The sequence below is a fragment of the Pleurodeles waltl genome, chromosome 5, assembly GCF_031143425.1.
Source record: "Pleurodeles waltl isolate 20211129_DDA chromosome 5, aPleWal1.hap1.20221129, whole genome shotgun sequence".
Classification (NCBI taxonomy): Eukaryota; Metazoa; Chordata; class Amphibia; order Caudata; family Salamandridae; genus Pleurodeles; species Pleurodeles waltl.
The window spans coordinates 439330659-439358521 of record NC_090444.1 but is presented as its reverse complement, the minus strand read 5'-3'; the positions used below and the strand labels follow the sequence as shown (position 1 = coordinate 439358521).

Genomic DNA, 27863 nt, shown 5'->3' with positions numbered 1-27863 from the left:
ACAAACATTCAGAGTAGTCTACCTGGAATGCTGACTCAGACCTAGGTTACCAGGCTTACTACTGGGAATGCCATGCTGCAACTACCACAGGATTTTACTCCTGTTATGTGTAATTCTACACAGTGCTGAATTAGTCATGGGGGAATGGAGCCCACTGTGCAAATATATATATATTTTTTTACTTTTCTCATTGGAAAAACATTTCCCTATCCCCGTGAAGAATGTCGTTCCCCCTACATTTCTTCCACATCTTTGATCTGCTCCCCTTCCCATCCTGAAAATTGAGTTACACCGACTTCCCACCTTGTGTGAAGGTCATTTGTATTTGATAAATCTGCAGTAGTAAATCCATTAAGACCTGCCAGGAATCCTTCTGTGAATTCCTGGCATGGACAAATGAGGTATTTTTGACCATAAACTTACATTTATCACAGGAAATAGCTTCGTGTATAGGGTCCATTGTTTCTAGATCAGATGGATCAAAATAATTCTGCCAGAGATGCATATTTTGCTTACCTTATAGATAATTTAGATAGCACTGATGAATAAGTTGATCCTCCATTCCTGCATAATACTCGTGGCCCTGAAACTGGTGAAACTGAAGGATAGTTTGGGGATGTCATGATCATGATGAATCCCATATTTCAGAGGGACCCATGAAATATTTTCCATAACCAACAGCTGCCTTCAGCCAAGAAAACACATGCGATTTGATGCTCCAGCATTGGTACTGGCGAGGCAACAGGTAACAATAAAATGCAAGAAACCTTTCAGTTCCTGGGATTTGAAATGGGCAGAAGTTGAGAGCACCATATTACATAAACAAAAAGGGGGAAAACAGAAACAAGACTTGTCACAGACTGATACAATAATGCTTGCCATTCCCAGACCTGAGCCAGATCACCAGTAACCGAACTCAAAATATTTAACTATCAAAGTGGAACATAGGGTTATGACTCCCATAACATTTGATGTTGGGCAGCTCATTGTTATATATTTAATTATTTTAAAGTTTTCTTTCTATATAGAAGAACCTATTCATCATTAGGATACTGTGGAATGGACTGTATAAATGTAATATATTTGTCCTTGTAGACTGGAAGTACAGAGCAACATTCATTGAATGAGAATACCGAAGAGACTTATTTCTGGAATTAAACATGCATACAGTTGGTTCGAATTATACCAATAAAATGTTTTTACTGAACGTATCAGCTGAATTTACTAATGCCATAAATGATTACACTAGTGACAGGACATTACCTTGCTATTAATATTATGAATGACTATGAATACAGCAGTTTGTCTATGTGCTGCAATTAAAGATGTGGCACAACGCCCTCTTATTGTCATAAGTATTGGGAGGTTATAAGTATTGCACTTGGTGTGCAAGATATTGGTTTTCAAGGGAGTCTGGAAGCTAGGATTTGCAGAGTGAAGCATAAATGGGGTCTTTTTAGGTTTTATTACATAATTCCACCTTAACAGGGTTTTTAAAGTGAATTTCAGGGTTTCTTTTTTTTTTTAATATACATTAAGTTGTTACAGCCGAAGATAACCAAATCGTCTGTTTTTGGATAATATATAATGCAATTACCTTCTATAAAAGCAACAACATTCTCGAAAGGCCAGCCACTAATAGGCACAACCTTCAGCCAAGCCATGCGGCCAACTCCCTATGCTTGCAACAGCCTGTGGTCATGCACAGCTGAGCTGACCCCAATTTCCTAAAATTATTTCAGGAGTCAGGGATCCTGAGCTGAATTCATGGCTCATTAAAGCTGTAAGGGATTATCTAGGACCTGTACATCCAACAAGATCAGTGAATTTGATGCCAAAAGTTATTTTGTGTAAATTAATATTAATGCTTTGAGGGGGGTTGTATGATGGAATCACGCATGCCTGGACCATGCATCTCTTAACACGGTCTGAACAACAACTGCATCTTTACCACGCATGCCTTTACAACTAATTTTGTTGTAAAAGCATGTTTGGGAAATAAATGTGTGGTAAATGCCCCCTGTGCACTGCGCCCTAACACCCTATACCCCAGCCCTGTTATCCACCCCAGCCCTCAAAACTGCCCATTCCCCCCCGCCCTCAGTCCTAAACTCCCCTTGCCCGTGTCCTGAAACTGACCCTGCCCTACCCTTAAAACTACCCCGACCCACCCACGCCTTAAGCCCTAAAACCGACCCCACTCTGCCTTTAAAACTACACCTTCCCCACCCCGCTCTAATGCCTAAAACCCTGCTCTTGCTAAAAACTACCCCAAGCCCCCCACCATGAGCCCTAAAACTAACCTCACCCCTGAAAACTGCCCCTTTACCGCTCTGCCCTGAGCCCTAAAACCCTGCCCCAGTCCTTAGAAATACCACGCAAACCCCCGAGCCCTAAAACCCTGCTCCCTGCCCAAAAAACTAACCTGACCTCCCGTCCAAAGAAACTAACCCGTCCTCCCACCTCGCTCTAAAACCATCCCCACCCCTAAAAACTACCCCCACCCAAACCTGGCCCCAGCTTCTACTATCCTGCTCCCTGCCCCCCCAAAAAACTGACCTCGTCCCAGTCAAAAAAAAAAAAACTAACCCAACCTCCCCCTCCCCACTCTGAGCCCTATAACAGTCCACCGCTAAAAACTAACACTCCCATACCCAGCCCCAGTTCCTAAAACACTGCTCCCTGTCCAAAACACTAACCTGACCTCCCAGTCCCAGAAAGAAAGAAAAAAAAAAAAACCACGAACCCAACCTCCCATCATGAGCCCTAAAACCATCCCCACCTCGAAAAACGACCTCCGCAGCCCCCACTCCCCCTCCAGCCCCACTTATCTCTCCCAATGCTTCCTGTTCCTAATCCAACCTGGACAGCTAGACTGCTCTCTGCCTTAACCACACATATGCGTAGTTTAGGCAAGCATGGTGCAGCTTGGGTAGAAACGGCATGTGTGGCTTAGCCTGCATTGTTAAGGCTGTTTCCCTTTGAGGGTCCCATGTTTTCATGGATGTGAGGGTGTACTCATCCTGTCCATTTTGACATTTTTTTTTTTTTTTTTTTTTTTTTTACAACATGGTGCTTGTGCATCGCGTTGAGTAATGGTGGCCTCAAAGTAATTTTTTGTGATGATCAAAGCATGCTGATTTTGGCATCCTGCTCTTGATCCGTCAACCCAGAATGGATGATGAGGAAAATGTGCAAATCTAGGAAGTTTTCGCAAAGTAACATTCAAGTCATTTCTACGATTTATCCCTCGATCCTCACCGGTCTCTTCATATTCCAGTTTCTTAAAAACTACTAAACAGATTTACACTGAACCATGTAAAGGCACATGCCGGAGTAGAGCTCTAGTGTCATGCCAAGTTTTGTGCAATTCTGTTCAATTGTTTTTAGTGTAGTATAGAGAAAAAAGCTTCTGGTCAGAGTTAAAGAAAAATACCCCCTTCTACCAGAGAATAGAGTTATCCTATTTGTTCTGAATGTCTGGTGCAGATTCATCAAATGACACCAAATTTATAAGCAAAGAAAATCAAAACCTAACCAGAACTACAGAATCAGTTTTCCAGACTGCGATTAAAAACATTGTAGTTAGTTACAGTGCTTTCTACATAAGAATTACCATTTTTGAATCTTTATTAACATTTAGCGCATTTAGTGAAACTGCATAAAACATAGTTACTCAAAGTTTGAGCCGTTCGGACTCCATTCCCAAGGCTATGAGGATCCCTCAAGGGAAAACAAGTTGATTGATGCCTTTATTTGTAGAGTGCACCAATATTCAGAGGGTATCATGACACTATAGAACCCTGCAGAAGGAGGAAATAAATGGCTAGTGCAGATAATACATCTGGTACCTCTTTACCATCTCAATAGAACATACCTGGATAACCTCTCGGTGATTAGTGCACTGTACAAGTCAATATAACATAACCTGGGATTAAAACTCTCCTAGAAGACAACTGTCAGATTGCTAGAAGACGCCTGGCAATCAGTCAGGTCTCAGATTAGTGCTTTCTTTAGCACAGGGTTCACGTCATGCTACAGATAACACATTTTCCGTTCTAATTTCAAGATCTCAGTGCACAAGATCTGATAGACTGTTCACACTTTCATTTGAGCAGCAGTAATTATCACAGCTTGATTAAAAGTTGTCTCAAAGATATTTAGCTATTCCAACATTACCACTATATGGATTCTGCAAAGGCAGGTTCTCATGGACTTTGCAAGTAGGTCTTAGATCATACATCTGAAGAGGCCATGGTAGTTGGGTGGATTGACATGTGGAACATAAGCCATTAATATAATACAATAGTGATCTCCGCAGCCTAAAGGTATCAACTCTATCAATGATCCCAGGCTCATGGGCATCACATGAGATCAAGGACGTGGCCTTTGTCATGAATGAGCTCATTTACAAGTTGGCTAAGGCAAGTTAAGAATATTGAGAATATCTATTGCAGCACTACCACTCACTTAAATGTAGTTTGAAATCTTTCTGAATGATAATGTAAATGCCTGTAGTAGCGACTGCCAAATTGCTTCATAGTTCTGTTTGATCCTACATCCAGCATGTCAGTAAATAATATGGTTATGGAAATTTCAGAAGAGGGTAGTCCTTATAAATTACTGCACTTCCCACTCCTTTACTATAACAATCTTGGTGTACAATCTTTCATCTACCGCAGAGATCTCCGACCTTTGCTGTAATAAGAGCTACTATGGTTATATGAAAAGCATCCAGAACTATTATTAGTGTAGTAACAGTGACCATGTCAAATATGATTACAATAGTGAGCACTCCAAGCAAGATAACCAGCAGCAATCACCTCACTGCATCAGGATTGCCAGCAGTAATGTCAAAGCCTTTATAATTTTGGAAAGCCAAACTATGGTTATTTTTATGACAGCCATTGCTTCCATGCCCCTAGCACCAACATAATATTAGTAATACGTTTCCTCAATGACACTTGATCAATCATCAGATATTTCAATTTTGGAATACACAAATTCAAACAAGCAAAAGCTTCTAATCTACAAGTCCGGGCTACACATACACTGAAGAGCTACTTACAAGTAGCAGGAGAGCTACCAGTAGCACACAAGTTACACATTGGAGATGCCTGATCTATCAGATAATAGTGGTAAAGTTTTTATATCTGCAAAGTGTGATTATTAATGTCATACAGTTAGGCCACATTTTCATGCAAGACTGCATTTTAATAGAATGGTTGAGCTTTCCGATTTACATTTGCTACTGTACATTTACCCCTCTCAAAGACCCACTGTGATTATTCTCTCGTCACAGTTTCTGCAGAGCATCCTGTGCTATGATGTAAAGGGTGATTTATTAGAAAACCTGTATTGTGAACGAAACTTTTTATCATGTACCTGATGTATAATTTTGAAGGATTTCCACTTGAAGTTCTGATGCAGGCAGGCAGAAGAACATAAGTCTATAAGCTATCGTTTGAGAAATGTTCATAAAATATTATGCATCTCCGGAGTGCAGTTACTGAAGAAGCAAACAGAAGATTTTTCACCTTAAGAAATAGATTAGTGTTAAGGAGTTTTAAATATTGCCTTTTTATTTGGCAGTGTGACCAAATCACGATCATACCATGCTGAATCTGCAGTTTTACTAATTGTTATGCATAACATGTATGAAAACTCCCAGTTTTGAAGGTTCGGGGTGACATTTCTGTCTGATTATTTTGAGTCTTTCTCTTTCTCCCTTAGGATGCGTTCAGTACTCTTTATGAGTTTGACTCTTAGAATCTGGAGATATTTAATTGCCTAAATAGGGATTATTAGGATTTTATGATTGTGTTCTGTATCCGAGCCTTGATGGAAAGCTATTTTTATATATCTTGTATATCAACAATTATGTAATAAATCTTTAAAACTTTATTTTCATCTAGAACTCAGTTAGTAAAAAGTCCCCTTTTAGATTTTGAAATATACGCCACTAGATTATTGCTTTATGGGAGGGATGATGTACAATTGATATTTATAATCCCAATTGAAGATTAGTTTGTTAGATTGAGTTGGTTATCGGATTGGTCCTAAAGCAAAGATCTTGATTGTCTGCATTGAGTGTGCAGAATGTGGCAGTGCTCTATAGGGATTCTGGATTAACAATTTGTTTTCAGGCTTGAAAGTTTAACATGAGTTTTTGTGCTTACCCTGAGCGCATGGGGTGCAGTACGTTAGCTCAGAGATAGATTTCTCCTGGTCAGAGTTTTCCTAGCTAGATTTTATTTTCCAGGTTGTTGTGGTCTATCCCCTATTCATTCTTGTTTCTGATTTTCCTTATATTTGAGTTTCTATGGTTTGCGATGAAGTTGTTTTACTTAATATGCTGAATGTTATTCCTTTCAGGGGTAAACAAAAAGTTTATTGGTTTAATATGGTCCCATAATTGCCTTCCTGTTCATGAAGTCACGCTGTGATTGTTTGCTCAGCCATGAAGCCGTGCTGGAATTGGTGAGACGTCATCACAAAGCTGTGCTCTCATTGCTGCACAGCCATGCTATGCTAGGTTGACCTTTGACAGAGCCACACTGTTATTGACAGTTGTTCACCAAATTTGTTTATACTATCTTACTGCGATTGTCAGTTTGCTCGGTTAAGTGCAACACATAAGTGACATTCACAAAGGTCAAATCCCTAAGGATGATATACTTAGAGAGGGCTAGAAATGGCAGATTGAAGGAATGCCAGCATATGAAATGAGAGGGCAGGTCTTATACCTACACCTATATCTGATTGGAATAAATTCACAGCACATGATAAAGCTTTACAGTTTCCAGTGGAGGGCAGCTTTTATTTTAAAAAGTGAAATTTATTAAGACAAACCATGTAAGATATGAAGCTAGTGCCCATACCTACACAGTTTGAGGTGCTCAATAAATGGGATCGCATGGCAACCAAAAAGGAAAGGGAAGGGAAAAGAAAGCTAGGACTAATAAAAATAATAATTCAGGTGTTGGCTAGAAAGTAAATTAGATGGCCAAGAGAAAGGTTGGAGATAAGATATGACTGAATGTGTAAAAACATTTCCTGCCACAATTACAGCAAAAGGGCAGGTTAAAGGGAAAAAACAAAGAAGATTAAATGTTGCTGACAAATTTATAAATGAGCCGTTGAGTTCTAGACCTTCTCCAAACACTGATCAATCAATGAATGCAACACAGACTGCTGTAGGGTTTGGGAAGGGTTCTGGGGGAGATAAGGCATCAGTACAAGCTCCTACTAGAGTGGTACCAAGTGCCCCGGCAGACAGTGGCAATAGTAATGCCTAGTGAAGTGGGCTGCTAAAGGATCAGACACTGGTTTCTCCCATGAACACTGTGGTAGAGCCACCACCTAAAGAAATCTGTATTGGAATTAAAAAAAAAAACAACAACAAAAAAAAAAAACAATTTGGTGAAATACTACAAGGGAATGTTCATTTTAACAGACTATTGACAATGCTGATGAAATGGGGTATTTGACAAAAGCCGCTAGTTGTGCTAATGAAGAGCATAACATATTAGAAGAATTAGCTGATAGTAAGAAGTTGAAAAATGTAAAACAAAATCATAAAATGTATTTGACATGATGAAATCAAAGAAATGTGCCAGATTACTTTAAGTGCTCATACTAAAAATGTAACTGAAAAAACACAAGACTGGATTGACTTGAAGAAATAGAGATATGGAAGAAAGGGACAGTGAATAAAAAGAAAATGAAAGGAATTGAGGAGAAGTGATTTAGAAGTAGAGACAGTTCTTTTTAAGGGAAGTTCATGGAGGCAATTTGGTGCTTGACCCATGGACAAGGCCTGATTTGTATACCTTTATGCATAATTTTCCAAAGTTGAGACGACCGAGCAAAGTGATAGGACGAAATACATAAGCTGATAAACATTTCCCAGATGTTATGAACTCATCTAAATATCTTGTTTGAAACTGTAGCCCCTAAATATCTGTGGTTAGAAGGTAAGGTTGTTGGTGGACCGTCGACACAAGAACCAGCTAGTATTGGTCATAATATTGCACCTGCAACAAAAATAGCAAATATAAGGCTGTGATTGATTATTTGAAAAAGTGAGTTTCCGAAAATGTCGTAAATTGTGATGTCGAGAATGATACTGAAACCCAAAGAATCAATGCCTTTCTATTATGAAAGGCTGATGCACCTTTACATGAAACATAGCGGAGGCGAAACCCTGAGAAAAATTGAATTAGTGATTTTGTTTCTGCTTTTGAGAATGTACTGGGATCAGATTAGTAATTCCATTTAGAGTTAATTGTGTTGGCAGACAAAGGGCATAGATGAGATCTTGATGTTGGTGAAAAACAGTGACTATTTTGAGACAAGGCAAAAGTAGTTTAGGGAGAAGTTGATAATCACTCAAAAAAGGTTTGGGAAAGGGTTGCAGAATCAAATGGGTTCAAATCTGAAATTTACACAGAACAGAATGAAAGGAATGAATCAAGTAATGCAAGGAGGAAAAGGAGATGGGATGAATGCAAATGTTGAAATGGTTAATAAAAATACAGTGTGTCGTTGTGGGAGTATCAGGCATTGAAAAAGAGTTTAGCCAAAATCCTAGGGGAATTTGTGAATTCAGAACAAATTCAAGAGACAGAGGTAATGTGATTTTGAATATGCAAGATTCAGAGCAAAATATGCAGAATCAGAAATCATTCTGAATGTCCATGCCTTCAAACCTAGGAATGCAAGAAAACATGAGACAAAAATGCCATGTAATGCAGGGTACCATGAAAATACAAGGATTTTGAATGATGAAATCGGAGCAAGTAGTTTGCAAAGGCTGTGCCTGAAAGGGGTGGGGGGGAGGTTAGGTTACTTGGAGAAGTCCTAGAGGTAGAACAGAGTGGCCCCCATATTGACAGAAGTTACTGGCCATCCCTTTTCTTTTCTGATTGGTACAGGGCTACCCGTTCTACAGTATGTTCTGTGTAAGTTCCAAACCTACCGGTCTCCGTAAGAGAAGTCCAAGTTGTAGGAATTAGCCATAACCAAACTGTTCATCAGTTTACAGCAGATGTTTCAGTTAAATCGGTCAGATGAGGAAAACACGTTTATATTATCTGATTAGAGTCCTGTGAATTTACTTGGAAGGGATCTCCTCTGGAAGGTGAATTGCAAGATATATTGCACACCAGATGGGACCATGCCAAGCAGATATACAGACAAAGTTATGCACTAGCGTGTTCTTGAGCAGGGAACACTTTTGCTGCTGCACCAGAATCACCTAGAGTAACATTTTATTTTGGAGTGCCCATTGGGAAACACACGTTTGACAGTGATACTATTGAAATGCAGGTTAAGTCTTAATTTTTTTAACTTGGTTCAGAGGATTTGAGAGTTGATTTGTACCCTTTTTTGACAAAAGAAGACCTACCTCTGGATTTAAGATATACTGTCAGAGGTGGTGTAGGATTACCCTGGTAAAGAAATTAGATTAATTAAAAAGTAAAGATTAATCAAGATGCAATAGTTCCTAGAACAAGGCAGTACAGAATTAAGAGTAAGGGATGAGACTAGTGATTGAAAAAAATGAGCAAGAAGGGAATTCTCTGAAAAGTGCTTGGTAGTACTTTTAATTTTACAGTGATGGAAATTAAAAAGCTGAATAGCAAATCGGGAATAATATACGAAAGATAAACAATAGTATAGGAAAGAACAAAAATTGTTGTTCCGTGTTGTCCAGTGGTACCAAATCTAGCAGTTTGAATTCCATTAGAAGAATGGTGTGCAGTCATTGATTTATGCCAAGTGTTCTTCTCAATTCCATTACACAAGGACTCACAGTTCTCGTTTGCATTTACATTTTTGAATAAAGTTTTCATGTGGTGTAGAATCACTCAAGGGTATACTGAAAACCCTTCAATTTTCTCCCAAATACTGAAGAAAGATTTAGGCAGTCATTAACACATTACTAGTTGTGTAGCTTGGCTGAAGCCAAACCGACAACGGTGCTAGTCAGACCACTGCGGCCGGAAGTGAGCTCCTCCAGGCCTAAGGCAGCCGGCCATATTAGGAGGCAGCGAACTGCCAGTTCACGGCAGTCGCCCTGCCACGGAAACCCTGGCGGTAACACACCTGCGACAGGAATCCCCATTCCGGTCACCGGCACACACACACCCACACACATGCAGACACCCTCCACCTGTCCACACACTTACAAATACCCCCTACCCAACCGCACATATCCATACAAGCAGCCCCACCCGCTCACACTGATACACCCCCCCCCCCACTCGCACATTCACACACTCTCCCTTTGCATATACATACATGCACACATCCCCCATCCGCACACCCCTCTCATCCGCGCAGACACCCACACTCACTCTTGCAGACACCCACACTCACTCTTACAGACACCCACACTGGCATGCATCCCTATACACACACACCTAATTGCATACATGCACAAACTTCCAACCGCATGCATTCATCGACACCTCAACTCACAAACACGCACTCCGATACCTCCAACCCTCTGCATATAAACACTCACACACCCCTCCTACTCAGGCAGGCACACACACCCATACCGCTACACACACCCTCCTTACCACCCCCCCCCAATCCCTTTCAGATGGTCCACCTACCTGTCTCAGCGAGGCAGTCATCCAGAAGGGGATGGGTCTTGGCGTTTCCACTGCCAGCACCGTGTCGTATTACGTATCGTAACACGGCAGGCAGAGCCCCATTGGCGTGGCAGTGGAAATGCCTCTCTTCCGCCATCAGACAGGCCGACTGTCAGATCCATCTTAACTTGTAATATGGTGGTCTTCAGGCACCCGCGGCTTCGGCAGTTTTGTGAAAAGACTGCCAAAGTCATAATGAGGGCCTTAGAGCCTAAAAATACCATGTACCTTAGTCCTAGTCCAATATATCAATGATTTGCTAACAGCATCCAAGATGAAAGAGGAGTGTAAACTGGATAATATTGCTTTGTAAAGCATTTGGCCAAAAATAGTTTTCCCCGACTAAAATGGAGAAGTTATTTTTCTCAGACACCATATTAAGAAAGGTGTGAGGAAAGTCTCTAATGAACATGTTTCTCCAATTCTGAAACAGTCTGCACCAACCAAGAGAGGTTATGATGTTTCTTGGAATGGATGGGTACTGTTGTCCGTGGATTTCAAACTTTTCCTTGATTGCAGAATGTTTAGGAAGGTTAACATGCAGTGATGTAGAGGATCTGGTCCAATTAATGCCGAGTATCTTAATGCATTCAAGAAATTGAAAGAGTTGGTCTCATGTGCCTGCACTTGGGATGCCTTATTATAATATACTGTTTTTCCTATTTTACCATGAGAAAGATGGATGGGCACTTTGAATTCTCACTCAAACATGGCGTACCTATGCGCCCAGTGGTGTACATTTTCAGGTTATTGGCTCCAGTAGCTGTATGTCTTGGGTTGTTTGAAATTGGTTGCAGCCATTTGTCCAGCAACTGAACAAGGTGAAGGATTGTGACTGCCAACACTTATTTTCTAGGTCCCTCAACTGGTTGAGATTTTTAGCAAGGAAAAGAACAGTACACAAACAGTGTTGACATGTTATGAGTAAACCATTCTTGCAGCAGAGAATATTTCCATTCTAAGAGGTAACCTCCTAAATCCAGCAACACTGCTTCCAATTTCAGACATGAATTGCGAAGACAGGGAAGATGAAAATAATGAGTTGGAACATGATTGTACAGAAGTGGCCGAATTATGCACAAAACTAAGAGCTGACATTTGTTGATGGGTATAGTCTGAGAGGCAAGTATAGAGGACTGAAATCTGACTATGCAGTATGCTCCGACAATCTATACAGAAAGCCACTATGGTATTGGTGTTCATGATTTGGACACCTATGGTGAAAGGGGGAATTTATGACATCGGGAGATTAAATTAAAAACAATTTGTATTTTGGGGATTAGGGACAATTCAGAAACCAGATGAAGTGGCTGTGGTTAAGTGCACAGCCCACAAGGCTGGTAAGAGCTTGGTTACATTGGGTAACATGTGCATCAGATGGCAAGATGCTATGCCTAACAAGGAAAGTCAATTGTTCAAGACAATGGAAATGATTATTTTACAACTGATCATCTAGAATCTAAATAATGTGAATTATGTCTTTATGAAATCAATGCAAACATTTTAGCAAATTAAGAGATCTACAGGAGGATGCCCCTGAAAATAGGAAAAATAAATTGGGAGAAATTCAGCTATAAAAAGAATGACGATTTCTATGTAAAGTAAGAACAGAAATACTTCCTACAAGACTCAATGTTACAGCCCATATGTAATTATTTGCAAACTCAAACTTAAGCAGGAAGAGACAGTCTGGTTAGAATCTTATAAAAAAATATTGGGAAAACAGATTTCAACATTCTGCTGAACACGTGTAGTTTGATATGCCATTTAAATAATGAAGGCAGGAAAACTGTTCATGTTAGGAAACACTAGCAAACGAGAAGACCCATTTACGAGATTGCAGGCAGACAGATGCCAAATTGTAATGGTTTGACATACATCTTAGTAATTATCTGTCTGGTCTCAAATGGGTGGCTGTATTTACCATTAAAAGAGCAGATAGCCTTACACATGACAATTTTTTGTTGACGGAGTCAATTCCTGGATTCGCCACTAACCCTCACCCAATACCCCCCCTCCCCCCCCAAATTTCTATTGGTACCGGATTGCAGTACATACTTCAAGAATGAAGTGTTATAGATAATCTGCACATCTTTTGAAATTAATCAGATTTCATTGTAGTTAATGACCACAAACCTCAGAAGTACAAATGGCACTCTCAAGACTAAAGCGGTCTGAAGTGGCCCAAAGCTCTTCAGCCTGTTTTGATGAATATAGAAAGCACTCCTGACAAGAAAACAGTTTTAACTCCGAATGAAATAGTGATGGCCACAGTAATGAGACTGTACTAGTTTCAATAACTGAGGACTTTGTTCTGGATTATTGCTAAGATCTGGCTGATAGTGAAATCTGTCTCTCATCAAGTGAATGCGAGAGGACTACAAAGACATGCTGCCATGGTTTGAATGGTAGAGATTGGGGTGTAATTAGCAAATATGTTTGTAAAGGCTGTCTCGACAAAAGATGGAGGACCTCTCCAGGCGATTTTAACAAATAGTGTCAAGTGTGCAGGAATGCCTCAATGGATCCATGCTGCTCACACAGTAAATGAAGCTGAAGCAGTGGAAGAGATGAATGATCTAAGTATAGTTTGCTCAAACTCAAAACCAAGTCCAAGTTCGCAGTGTGAATCCAGAGGGGGGTAAATATTTTCTGGAACTGGTGAAGAACCAGGAATAAGGGAGGCTGCAGGATCCTGAGTAAGTGAGATAGGAAGTAGCTCTGGTAAAGCATCTTAATGGTTAGTGTTTCTTTAATCAGTTTAAACATCTATAATAAATCAGATATGTGGAATTATTGTATTTCCTTCACTAACATTTAGTGTAAAATTAGTAGGTATATTAGGGGACTAAGATCGATAATAAATCAAGAAAGAGAAAAATAACAAAACTAATTGACTACCAGGATCAAGTGTCAACAATTTGACAAGATGGTAGAGAATGTTTGTTTCTCTAAGATGAAGGTTAAACTAATGGCTGATTAATACAGTTTACCAATGGTGGTTCTAGTGATAGACTTAAAGAGGTGCATCATTAAAGTTTTTTTAATATGTGCATATTTTGGTGACAGATTACTTGTGACAATTTGTGATTTAATGGTGCATATGGTTGTAACAGATGAACTAATGCAAATGCACTTGGAACATTTTTATAAGGTTGGTTAGAAGTGTGATTAATAAGGTAAGTTAGTCCACATTGTCATGCAAGACTCCATTTTAATAGACTGGGTGAGGTTTCTGATATGTTCATCTTGCTCCTCCCAATCAGAGACCCACTGAGAGTCTTCTCCGTTCATCACGTAAAGGGTGATTGTATTGGAAACCATATTGTAAATAAAACTTTCCAATGTGTATCCGATGTATCATTTTGAAAGGTTTAAGCTGGAAGTTCTGATTCAGGAGTGCAGAAGAACAATTCTATAAACTATTGTTTGAGAAAGGCTTCAAATTATGTTGTACATCTCCCTAGCGCAGTTGCTGAAGAAGAAAGAATATTTTTACCTTAAGAAATGGGTTAGAATTAAGAAGTTTTAATTACTACGACGGTTTTTGATTTGGCAATACGACCGAATCATGAGCATGCCATGCTGAATGAGCATTTTTGTTAATGGTTATGCACAAACTGTATAAAAAAATTAAAAAACACGGTTTTGCAGGTTTGGGGCGGGTTCTCATTTTCCTTGAGACCCTGTCCAAGTAGTTTGAGGCTGTATTTGTCCCTTGGGATGCTGTTATTCTTTATGAGTTTGAAAATTAGAAGTTGGAGAGATTTAATTGCATACACAGGGATTTTTATTATGATTGCCTTATGATCCTTCAAGGCAAGCTATGCATTTTCCTGCATCATTTATATTAACAGTTCATAACTCTTTTAAACTTTGTGATTTAGAACGGCTATCAGAAAGTACCAGTTTCTATTTTGAACTCTAGTCTGCCTAATTATTGAGTTAATGTTGAGGAGGGTAGCCTCTTGTTTTTAGATCAACAAGAGATCTTGGAGCTGAACTGCCTAAAGTAAACATCGGAGTGCATAAGATACTGGAGTAGAGAAACTTATTGGGATTCAACTCCCACAACAGCAACAAAGATGTGGGATTCATGGTCATTGGATACAGGTTTCTGTTAATAAAACAATTCTGCCTATGAGTCTCAGTGAAATGATCTAGTTTCTAGCAGCACACAGACAGAGCATACATTTAGTATATTTCTGCCTCTACACTGCTAGAAACCATAAGTGGGTGGTGAGGCTAGAATCACAGTGGGCCTGGTGTTTTAAGGGTGAATTTTGTCAGCTGTCTTGGCCCACAAACTACATTTATTTGGCTAGCCCCCGTAGGACCCCAGCTCAGTTAGGAACATCATAATTTAAGAAGAGTGCCTCTTCAGTTTGTTAGCTTAAGAGGTTAATGGTAGCATAGCCAGCGGAAATGGCTGCCAAAAACCTACTTACCCACTGTGCACGTTTTTGATCCATCTGCAGTGTGCTTCTATTGGCAGTTGTGATGGGGGCTTGGATATAACCTCTGTACACTTACCCAGCACTTTACCTAAAACAAAATGTACGTACTATGACAACTGCTAAATAAATGCCCAAAATGAGACTATGAAAACCCTACAGTAGCATTCAGACCCGCTAAATGGCAAGTGGTGGAGGGAGGCAGAAAGGAGGGGTACCGAAAGGGTCTATTCCCATGTTCTTTCACCAAGGAGAGAAGTAGTTCTGTACTTTACGCAAAACCAACAGTATAGATTTTAACCAAGCTCCGATGAGTTGAATAGGTCTGGAACACCTTGCAACCCTTGTAAGAACGGTTTAGGGTTTTTCTTTTTTGGACGCAAGTTAAAAAAACACAAACAAAAAAAACCCTCAGGTGAATTAACTGAGTTGGAGAGTGTGTCCTTCCCTTTTGACACATTCCCAGCTTTGATATAAACATGTTAGTGGTGGCCCATTACAGCGCGGTTTACTGCCGCCCCCCTCCCCCCCAACACATGCGTATAACTAGAGGCCCCCCCAGTTTGAAGACCCCATGTGCCAGACTTAATCCCAAGATTGGATCTTATTTTTTTATTTACATTCTCTGATGAATGAATCAGATTACAGCACAAAACAGTGTAAATCACAGTTATTTATTGCACTGAGAATGTTTTTTGAAACATCAACATTACAGTCATAATTTTGATGCAATCTAAGATATTTGACCTTGATATTTTAAAACAGTTTCTTCAACATATGGTGCAGTACTACTGTGGTTTTAAAGACAACATTTAATTGTCTGGGTATTTAAGTGCTTTTCTGAAACTGGACTTTTATCTAGTCAAGCGCTTGCAAGAAATTCAAATGCAGTTTCTTTCTCCTCCACCAACTCTTTGGCTGTTAGATCCATCTTCTCGCGGGAGAAATCATTAATAGGCAGCCCTTCAACAAACGACCAGCTTTTATTCTGCATGGAAAGAAGGTAGACCAGATTGGTAACTAGAAATACATCAAGTGAGTCTAAAGAACATACATATCTGGTCAAAGTTGCACAGTATCCTGAAAACACAGCCCACGAAACATTAGAAAGGCGTTTTTAAAAACTGAATAATAAGGAGCACTCCTTTCACTTTAGATCATTGTTTAATCCAACATCAGTGAAATAGAGTCCGAAAACCTGGTGGTCTGACCATCTAACTATGCAGATGGGAGAGGCTCAAGTTTTCCAGTGCATAGATTCCAGACCTAAATTTGGTGGCAAAAATTAAACCTTAAGATTCAACAGCTTAGTAACAGGATACAATGAAAATGGCGGGACAGGAGTGTCTAGTATCAGACAGCTTAGACAAAGTTAATAAGACATTACAACCTGAATTACTTAGGTTATTATCCACCCACCAACCCCTGCTTTCAGGCTGGTCTTCACCTGAACATTCAAACCACGACTAGTTCTATAAATGAAATAAATGAAGCCCAGGCAAACAGAACATTTTTTTTTTTGTTGCTAGACAGTCCTGTTTAACAACAGTGCACTGCACCCAATTTATTGTTCATTCGTACTCCGTAAAGCCCCCTCAAAATATGGGGGGCAAAAATGCCTTGTTTGTGTAGAATGAAGGCTAACAATGAACTTGAGTAGTAGGTCTGAGCTCTAAAAAGAACTTCTTAATTTAAGAAGTTAACAGCTGAGCAAACTTAGTTTCTGCACTGCTGTGTGACCCAAATACATGTATTTCCATTGTATGTTCACTGTGCTATAAAATAGTACAGCGTGCCATCAACAATATCGTAAGTTACATTTCATCAGGTCATACTGAAAAGATAAGCAGTAGAATCAGAACGGGAGGAATGGAAAGGCAAATAAAGCTTGAAAGCACACTTTCATGAGCGCATAAACATATGCCTCATCCTACCCTGCCATATCTTTCATGAAATTGACTCATTACGACGAGTGAAAAAACAGATTAAAGACGACATACGGAAAGATTGCATTAAAAAGTACATTTAAATACATTGACTAAAAATTATATCAAGAGTATTAGAAATAAAAACCACCACATACTACTAAACAGGTGTAGGCAAAGCCGTGTAAAAGCTTAAAAATTAAACAAAGAATCAAAACTTCCGGAGGCAATTAGAGCCAATCAGCAAATCTGAACAGAGAAAAATACGCTAATATTTAAAAAGAAGCAAAGAGAAAATCCATACAAAAAACAAAATTGGAACTGAAATCGTAGCTCACTGAGCATGTTGTGGATAAGATTTAGCCTTCAAAAACACAAAGACGTTTACCTTAATAGTCACAGGGAACGAATAAATCAAATCCTCAGGGATGCCGTAGGAATTGCCATCTGAAATCACTCCCATGGAAACAAATTCTCCCTGAAGGAAAAGAAAAATCAAGCCAATTAGCACGAGAGAAATGGATCAGCTGAAAGCAGCTCGAACATCATTAAAACATACTGAAGACGTTGTGAATGGGGAGGTGTACTACAATATTAAGTATTCAAATAATGTTTGGGAAACGCCATGACCCCATTTCACTGCGTACGTACTATGAGCTATAAAATTAAACCCAACAAAAAGGTGAGTTCAGTACAAATGATAAAGCACAGAACTTTACAACATATCAGGTACTTATGACAGCCACAAAATGTGAACAACGAAAATTAAATATACACCACCAAAGCACAGGAATATTTCAACCTGGAACAATAAATTCGATGTGCACTTTTCTGTGAAGTTGCAGTGTTAAATTCCAATGCACACTTGTATCCAAAAATCTCCTTGTCCTCCTGTAGACACTGACTCAACAAAAGCAATGCTTCCTAAACGCAGTTGATTACAGAAGTTTATGTTTTTTGCAACTGAGTTTGGAGACTAATAACCAAATCTTTGGTTTTTACTGAACCTGGACAAATAAGTATTCTGCGGAGGATTTACAGTGTTTTGTCTTTTTTTTTTTTTTTATAAGCGACAGGTTCAAGATGATACTACAGAAAGTGGCAAGATGAGGTCTCCAACCTTTTCTGTTGGTAACTACTTATAATCCATGAAAATGTTAGTGCGTGAGTTGCTTAGCCTTCAGTAACTGTTACTAGACACACCCAGCTTCATTGACTTTAAGCCTAATCTCCAAAGAGCCAGATACTATGGTTTGAAAAAAGTACTTTGACTAAGGACACTACGATAGGGCAGCCATTTATGTCAGTGACAACGTGGTCTTTGGGGATGCATGAACATGTGTGCAAATAAATGCAATCTATTTGTATGGGTGACAGAACCTGTGTAGTACGTACTTGCAGCACAGGACATACCTTTCACCAGATGTGGCACTGTTACAGTATAAACGCAAACAATTTTCTTTTTTTTTCTTTTTAAAAGGAGACCTTTTTAAAAGTGCAGAAAAGTGTTCATAATATAGAATTTTTTCTACACTTTATATTTCTCATTAATAAAATGGCTGTATTTATCAGTTATACTTATGTCACAGTGTCTACTGGCCAATTTGAGCAAGAGGCCTGCTGTTTGTAACTGCTACACTTTGAAATGGGAGAAAATTAAAATGAAGTTACCTTAATGTTTAAGTTAACTTTTCATGTAAATTTTCTCCTGTTTAAAAGCATACAGAAACATTTTGTCCACAGTCCCAGTAGTCAGCTGACGAGGACTTATTTACGAGTTAAATACCTCACTGCTTCAGTTCACCTCCGTGTCCAAGCCCAGACAGTTATAAATCTGACTGTGCAAGGCTCCTTATAGGGCCCTGCTATCTGCAGTCTGATAATAATGTCAAATGAACACAGCCTTCCCTTAACTTTGAAAAAAAATACTATGACCTTGTGTTTATTTAAAAATAAACTGAAGGCTGCGAGCTACTCTAAAGCTCACAGCTCCCTCTGGGAGCTCGCAATCCAATGGTTGGAGATGCCGGTCCCAAACGTTTGGATTCTTAATGTGTGGTCCAGGGGCCACTTTGAGTCAGCAAAGCTGAATCGGGTGATCTGCGACCGCTTGGAAAATTAATATCAACTGATTCATACTGTTTGTATAAATAAAAATGCAGAAAGTTGATCTTCAAACATTCTCTAAATTTGAATTTCAAGATTAAATTAACATCCTCAAATTGGTTTGCAGCAGTAATGCAAGTACATCAACACAAATATAATATAGATGAGTTGCCTAAATTGAATTCGGAAAAGTTCCAACCTTCTAATTAACATTAAGATTATTTAATTCACAAATAAAAATAAATGTTAAAAAATTAAAAACTATTTACTCATTTATGTATTTGATTACTTGGTTTGTATTTTTTTGTATATTGTTTTGCAGTTGAATTGAAAAGGTTAATGCCAGATTTCCCCGTTTCTAGTAATCAGTGGGGATCCTTGGATTCCAATATTGGTTAAATGAAGGTCCACATAGTCAAAAGTTAAGAATCACTGGCCTAGACCGTAAACAGTACCCATGCAGATATTGGATCCACATAAACCTGTGCAGAGGAATATGTTCTATGTTAAGTGGTGTAAATATTAACATGTCGGCAGAATCACTCAGTTTAACTGAAGGCAAAATGCTTTAAAAAAAAAAAAGTTGAAGTGCAGTTAGTTACAAATTATTCAAAAATCCCACTGAAAGCTGCATGTTATGGTTTGAACCACAATCCATAATCAAACAGCCAGAAAAATGGACTGTAATGTACACCATTTGCTTTCCACCTTTATGTTAAGAGTAGAATAAATGTGCAATATGAAGTGGTTGCAGAAGGTTTGTCCATTAGTGTTTTGGCTCAAGAAGCGCCAATTCCACTAAGTTGGCGAGGAGAGATTTTAGAAACAGAGCTCATGGTTCGCAGAAATGTTTTTGACATTTTGCTGTAGTCAAGAGGGAGTAGAGTGGGAAGATTACGAGAGTCGAGGTGCTTAGGTATGTACATTCTAGCATCACATTTCTCTGTCTTGTACATTCCACCTAGTCTATATTTAAGTGTGCTAGGGCACTGCCACTTCCAACAAAGAATCTGGTGGACTGTCAGGAAAGGAGACAAATATGGAGTAGGGAAGATGACCTCTGTAAGTTGTGGTTGAATGCAAGTTTTTTTTTTTTTTTTTTTTTTTTTTTTTTTTTTAACTACTGACCAGTTCGCCCATAGTACATTCACTGCGGGTTTGGTAACTTGGTGGCACAGTTTGGTCATTTGTCATTTTCAGTGATGGTGAACATCTATTTGATGATGCCACCACTGCTGGAAGTATGGGAGTAGGACCTGGGGGGTGGAGTTCCCTCTCAGACTTGTAACTGTATCGAGTGACATGTGCAGCTCCTCACCAACACTAGATCCTCTAGATGAGCCTCTGACACCACTGTGCCTAGGCACTCTTGCAAGGGTTGCATGTGCAGCCTGGCATGAGGAACTATGGCTATGCAAGACGCCTTTATTCCTAGCAAGCGCATTGCCGTTCTGACAAATACCTGGAGATGCGGCTCAAAAAGAGGCAGTACGTTTTGGAAAGCTTGTACCCTCACAGGGCTGGAGTAAGCCTTTCGCACCCATGCATCCGAGAAAGGGCTGTACTTGAATGGGCTGGAGGTGGGACTTGGTTAAGTTGATGGTAAAACCTAGAATGTGCAAGGTGTGGATGTAGGTCTGCATATGACCTAGGCATGGTTGGTGTGTGGCATTCTTGATCAGCCAGTTGTCCAGGTAAGGCGACACATGGATGCTGCTCCTCTGGGACGAGTTGCTGCCACTGCCTGACATTTTGTAAAGACCCCGAGAGCTGTAGTAACTTTGAAACGGAGCACTTTGAACTGGAAATGTTGCCCACTTACCAAGAACCTCAGGTATCTTTAATGTGCTGGGTAAATGGGGATGTGGAAGAAGGAATCCAACAGATCAAGGGCAGGCATGAAGTTGTCTTGTTGCAGCAGAAGAATGACATCTTGTAGAGTCACCGTACGCAAGCACTCTGACATAATATACCTATTGAGAGGTTTGATGTCAAGGATGGGTCTGATGGAGCTGACCTGTTGTGGCTCAGTTCAGCAGTGCTGTGGATGAACTAGCAAAATGGCTCCTTTGGTAATTAGGGCCTGTATCTCCTCTTGCAGGAGACGCAGATGGTCTGGGGCAATTTAGGTGTGTGGGGGTTGTGGGAGGGTGGACAGGGCAGCGGCAAATGAGTATCCCTCCTGTATGATGTCGCAAATCTAGGGGTCAGAGGTGACAGTTGATTTCCATTAAATGGAACATCCCAGCAACCTTCCCTCTACAAAGAGAAAGAGGTCTCTGAGGTCGGGGTCTTATTTGCATCATGAGTGAGTCTTCAAGGCACCCATCACTTTGGCAGTCAGGGAAATTTAAAAAGGATTCAAACATCCAGTCAATCTGCGGGTTATACAGATGCTGACCTCTGGCTTGAACCCAGACACTTGCATCTGTACGTGACTGTGTAATAGGAAACTTGTTACACACACCCCCCACGCAGCTGTTTCCGCAGTATTCAACATGCAGTCGGTGTTGGAGTGGATTATGGCCTCTGCCAGCAACTCCTGTCATTTTTTTGCAGCACTGCTCTGGGAGATGCTGGACAAGATCCCCCATCTGATCCCAGTGGATTGTTTTCACTCCTGAAGTGTAAGGAGCGGTGTGGTGAAGATTGTGGTGAACCCTAAGGCAAGAGGGGCCTTGCAAGGGAAGGAGGAAGTGGAGAAGGAAGAGCAGGAGGCGCTGGAGAGGTGGCTCTATCTCAGCCTTCTTGGATGTGGGTGCCACAAGAGAATAGAGGGCCTCCTTCAAAGTCAACTTCCTCTTATGAGCAGTAGGATCCTTCGACACTTGCACAGGCTTCGCCAGGATTGGACCAGTACCTGGCCTGATGTTGACCTGTTTTTGATTGGTGTCAATCTATTTTTGGAGCCACTGCAGGATTGGTAGCTTGAAATCCTACAAAGCGGCAGAGGATGCAGCTGAAGACTGCCTGGATGGAGCTGAAGAGGTGCACTGACGCTGAATTCAATCTAGGCTCCGAGTGTTTCAATTCCACCTGATTCGGAGTGAGGTTGTCTTGACCCCAATTGTCTCAGTGCAGTGTTTTAGTTCTGAAGGCTTCTGGTCCCCCGGTTTAGAGTCAGAGGGTGGCCGAACCAATGCTTTCAGATCCGCAGTGTATGCTTCGAGGAGGATCCCTGCACTAGATGGTGTTCAGGCGACGAGTCCGGCTCCGAATGACAGTGTAGACCATGGTTGAGAGGCAGTAGTGCACTGGAGGCTTCAGGAGTGGCACAGGAGCTGGAAGCAGTTACTCCTTCTGGTAAGTAGAGGGAGTTATAGTGCTTATTGTGAACTTCGGTGGGCACTGGGCCAGTGAAGTTGGTTCTTAAGCATCTGCCTCACTTAACGTTAGAAAGCCTTGGCAGCTGGTCTCTATGCCTCAAAGAGTTCCAGACAGTTGTCCTCTTCTGTGCACCATTGATAGTAAGAATGCAGCATGCTCTTCAATTCCAAACGGTCTTTTTGTTCCTAAAGGCCAGACAGCCAAACAGGAGTCTTCATGGTGTTTGGGGGGACAAACACAGATTAGACTTCATGGAGATCTTACCATGGATACTTGTGATGTGGCAAGTGGGACAGAATTGAAACTGCATCCTTTCCAAGATGCTGTGGTGTATGGTACACATGGGACTTCCAGTACCCTAATCTCCTGCATCAATAGAAGCCCATCACATTACAAAACCTTGCCTTGGTGAGGTTAACACAGGGTATGCACAGCCAGCCACTCTCCAGGAAAAAACTCAAGCCACGGGCAGGCTCATCTCTGCTCAGAGACAAGGAAGTGGTGGTGAAGAATGCTGGCAAAATGGATAGGTCTGGCAGTTTGAATTACAATTTATACTTTATAGGTCCTGATGTTTACTTTTTCCCCTTCTGAATAAACGTGCCAGCTATTTATTAGGGCCAACACAAAGATGCCAGCCTGTGGCTCAGCTCTTTAATGCCTAGGAGTCTACCTAGATTTTTTAAAAACTACTGTAGATGAACCAATGTTGCCCTTTTAACTCCAATTGCAAAATTACCCACTATATGGGAGATGTGTTAGTCTAGCAGCAGTATCAGGTAAAGGAGGAACTTCGTTAAGGTGGATAAAAACGTTTCAGCCTAATTTATCTGAGTTCAGGCTGTACATGGTAACTGAAAATTACAGAAAGTCAGCCCACCCTAAGTAAATCCTGCAAGGCACACTGAATTAATGTGGAAAGTACATGAAAGAAAAAAAAAAAGTTTATAGGTCTGTCTAAGCCCTTGGCTATTGCAATTTTACATATTTGGTTGAGAGAATTATGTAGCACTAAATTGCCATTAATAGACTCAAAGATGTGACAGGTTGTGCATTGTGAAGAAAAAGTGCGAGATAGGATCAAAATAAATCATTTTAGTGAAGCAACTGAGTACATTTATATGTTGAAGAGGTCCTTCTACAGATTGATCAAAATAACGAAGTAAATGTTACTATGTGATAATGTATTCATTTTTCTAATAAGAGATCATCAATAAAAGTAAGATAAAATGCATAGCACTTTTAGGTTTGCTGTCCTGAAGGGGTAACTGACGCCATGTCTAAGATTTTGGTGAATGAAAGCTTTAGTATTCCTCTGCAAGAGTCCCATCACAAACCTTTGAACACTAGTTTTGGGATGGGGATGCGGGGGCGGCGAATTCTGCTCATAAAATAGCTAAATCCCCTCCCTCACACCACCCCAAATTCCCCGGTGTTGGATTTGGGTGGAAAAACTTCCTAACGTCAATATCACCCTCAGCTGAAAGTTGGTATTAGAGCCCACCACTACCCCATGTCTTTTTTTCCTCCATGGTACCGAGTATCCCTGGCAAAAACTAATTAAAAATAAAAAATACAAAAATGCATACAGGGGGTACAAGACCAATGGGGTAAGTCAGGTTGCATCACTCACACAGTCTCCTCAGAGACCTACATTTCCATTTCCTGAAAGAAGGGTAAAGAGAAGTGCTTCATTTAGGTTTGTCCTCTGCCCAGAGAATACCAGGATTTCACATTCTGTATGGCTTATTCTAGTTTACGGTAATAATGATCCATCTGGTTACCAACATTACAGGTAGACCCAACTGCTGGCCACCAGGTCCATGTTGCACCAGGTGGACCTACAGGGTTTTCAAATGGTACATGGACATCATCCTGGCAGTGTACCCTGTTGAGGGAATAACCATCTATACCCGTTCGTCTCATATTAGCCCAGCCAGACTAGTATTAGAAGCAAGCTAGCCACTGGCCTTGGCAGGAGAATAAAGGATGGGATTTAATGGGGGTCCCTTGTAGTGTTTCACAGCTTCAAATAGCTCCTTTTATCAACTTCTGAAGATCAGTGGACTCAGACTCTGTGGCCCTGTACGTAAAGGGACCACAGACCCTTTTAGAATCATCTAGCTATATGTCCCTGGTAATGTTCACTACAATGGGCTGCATGCTGTGTTTTGCAGTTTTGAATTTCACTTTTGCCGTTCTGTGGTAGGTTTACTTGAAACTACATCCTCTGGCTATTTTCTTATTTGCTCCATCTTCCATTTACATAGACTAATTCATGGTCACAAGGGCTGGAGCTGGAAAAGCACAGAACAACTTATTTTTTTATGGAAAATTTTTCATAGCCTTCACGGAATGTAACACGTTACTATATTGGGGGAAAACTACTGGGTCTATCAAGCATTTACCTCTTTGGTGCCAAACCAGATATCCTGCAGATGATCACAGATGGCTTTTGCAGCAGACATGGCACTGGATAACTTCCTAGCTTTGATTACAGTTGCACCGCGCTGCTGCACTGTCTGTCAAAGAGAAAACACAAATATAGTTTAAGTAATTTAAAATTCAGCTAATACTGTGGATAAAGAATAGAACTTGTCTAAATAAATATACAGTCCATACTGGTGTGTTAGAAATTCAGACATGAGCGAACCACCACACAAAAAAAAAAAAAAAAAAAAAAAAAAACACCCTCTCTACCACTTTCGTAATTTTTTGTTACTTAGTCTTCAGTTAAATACCTTATTGCCCAGGTGTGGCTTTTTAGTACGAAATACTGGTGATACCTGGTAACTTCACTGTGCAGTTCATCGCCATTTTGGACCATATTGGCAACCTGACTGGCCCAAAAAGACAATGTTTGGATTGTCTTTGGAGTTTTGAAGACCTGCATAAATGTTTAATTATATTGAAAATGTCACTTACCCAGTGTACATCTGTTCGTGGCATCAGTCGCTGAAGATTCACATGTTGTGCATAGCCCGCCATCTGGTGTTGGGTCGGAGTGTTACAAGTTGTTTTTCTTCGAAGTAGTCTTTCGAGTCACGGGACGACTCCTCTTTGTCTCCATTGCGCATGGGCGTCGACTCCATCTTCAATTGTTTTCCCCGCAGAGGGTGAGGTAGGAGTTGTTTGTTAGTAATAGTGCCCATGCAATGGAGTGAATAAGTATGTACCTATTTAAGATTTAATATATTTACAAATGTACAAAGTTGAAGCTAACTTCCAAACTGCTACAGGCTCCCGGGGAGGTGGGTGGGCACATGTGAATCTTAAGCGACTGATGCCACGAACAGATGTACACTGGGTAAGTGACATTTTCAGTTCGATGGCATCTGTCGCTGTAGATACACATGTTGTGCATAGACTAGTAAGCAGTTATCTCCCCAAAAGCGGTGGCTCAGCCTGTAGGAGTGGAAGTAGTCTGAAATAAGGTTCTTAGTACGGCTTGACCTACTGTGACTTGTTGTGCTGATAGCACGTCTACACAGTAGTGCTTGGTAAATGTGTGAGGCGTAGACCATGTGGCTGCCTTACATATTTTGTGCATTGGAATATTCCTTAGGAAGGCCATGGTAGCGCCTTTCTTTCTGGTTGAGTGTGCCCTTGGTGTAATGGGCAGTTGTCTTTTTGCTTTAAGGTAGCAGATTTGGATGCACTTAACTATCCATCTGGCTATACCCTGTTTCGATATTGGGTTTCCTGCGTGAGGTTTTTGAAATGCAATAAACAGTTTAGTTTTTCCTGATGTTTTTAGTTGTCGATGTAGTACATTAGTGCTCTTTTGACGTCTAATGTATGTAGTGCCCTTTCAGCTATGGAATCTGGCTGTGGGAAGAACACTGGTAGCTCTACCGTTTGATTTAGGTGGAACGGTGAAATAACCTTTGGCAAAAATTTAGGATTGGTCCTTAGGACTACTTTATTTTTGTGTAGTTGGATAAAAGGTTCTTGTATTGTAAACGCCTAAATTTCACTTACTCTTCTTAGAGATGTGATGGCGATGAGAAATGCAACTTTCCAGGTTAGGAATTGTATTTCGCATGAGTGCATAGGTTCAAAGGGTGGACCCATGTCTTGTTAAGACGATGTTGAGGTTCCATGAAGGAACAGGTGGTGTCCTTGGTGGTATAATTCTTTTGAGGCCTTCCATAAACGCTTTAATGACAGGTATCCTAAATAGTGAAGTTGAATGGGTAATTTGCAGGTATGCAGATATTGCTGCGAGGTGTATCTTAATGGAAGAGAAGGCCAGGTTCGATTTTTGTAAGTGTAGTAAGTAACCCACTACATCCTTTGGAGATGCGTGTAATGGTTGAATTTGATTATGATGGCAGTAGCAAACAAACCTTATCCATTTGCTTGCATAGCAGTGTCTAGTGGATGGTCTTCTAGCTTGCTTTATGACTTCCATACATTCTTGTGTGAGGTTTAAGTGTCCGAATTCTAGGATTTCAGGAGCCAGATTGCTAGATTCAGCGATGCTGGGTTTGGATGCCTGATCTGTTGTTTGTGTTGTGTTAACAGATCTGGCCTGTTGGGCAACTTGACGTGGGGTACTACTGATAGGTCTAGCAGTGTTGTGTACCATGGTTGCCGTGCCCATGTTGGTGCTATCAGTATGAGTTTGAGTTTGAGTTTGTTTTGACTCAATTTGTTTACTAGGTATGGAAGGAGAGGGAGAGGGGGAAAAGCGTACGCAAATATCCCTGACCAGTTCATCCATAGGGCATTGCCTTGAGACTGCCTGTGTGGGTATCTGGATGCGAAGTTTTGGCATTTTGCGTTCTCCTTTGTTGCAAATAAGTCTATTTGAGGTGTTCCCCAACGTTTGAAGTAAGTGTTTAGAATTTGGGGGTGAATTTCCCATTCGTGGACCTGTTGGTGATCGAGAGAGATGGTCTGCAAGTTGATTCTGGATCCCTGGAATAAACTGTGCTATTAGGCGAATGTGGTTGTGAATTGCCCATTGCCATATTTTTTGTGCCAGAAGGCACAGCTGTGTCGAGTGTGTCCCCCCCCTGTTTGTTTAGATAATACATTGTTGTCATGTTGTCCGTTTTGACAAGAATGTATTTGTGAGTTATGATTGGTTGAAATGCTTTTAATGCTTGGAAAACTGCTAGTAGTTCGAGGTGATTTATATGCAGCTTTCTTTGATGTACGTCCCATTGTCCTTGTATGCTGTGTTGATTGAGATGTGCTCCCCACCCTGTCATGGAAGCATCTGTTGTCACGTATTGTGGCACTGGGTCTTGGAAAGGCCGCCCTTTGTTTAAATTTATATTGTTCCACCATAGAAGCGAGAGGTATGTTAGGCGGTCTATCAACACCAGATCTAGAAGCTGACCCTGTGCTTGTGACCATTGTGATGCTAGGCACTGTTG

General features: G+C 40.6%; 1 protein-coding gene across 1 annotated transcript in view; it reads right to left on the bottom strand.

Annotated features, from left to right (window-relative positions):
- Positions 1-15776: 15776 nt before the first annotated feature.
- Positions 15777-27863, bottom strand: part of MDH1 (malate dehydrogenase 1) — a 54737-nt gene continuing 42650 nt past the window's right edge. Inside the window, exons 7-9 of the mRNA XM_069234225.1 lie at positions 24885-24998; positions 17432-17521; positions 15777-16106 (exon numbers count right to left, since the gene is read on the bottom strand). Coding sequence (XP_069090326.1) covers positions 15981-16106; positions 17432-17521; positions 24885-24998 — 330 coding nt within the window. The 3' untranslated portion in view covers positions 15777-15980. The remainder of the gene's footprint in view (positions 16107-17431; positions 17522-24884; positions 24999-27863) is intronic.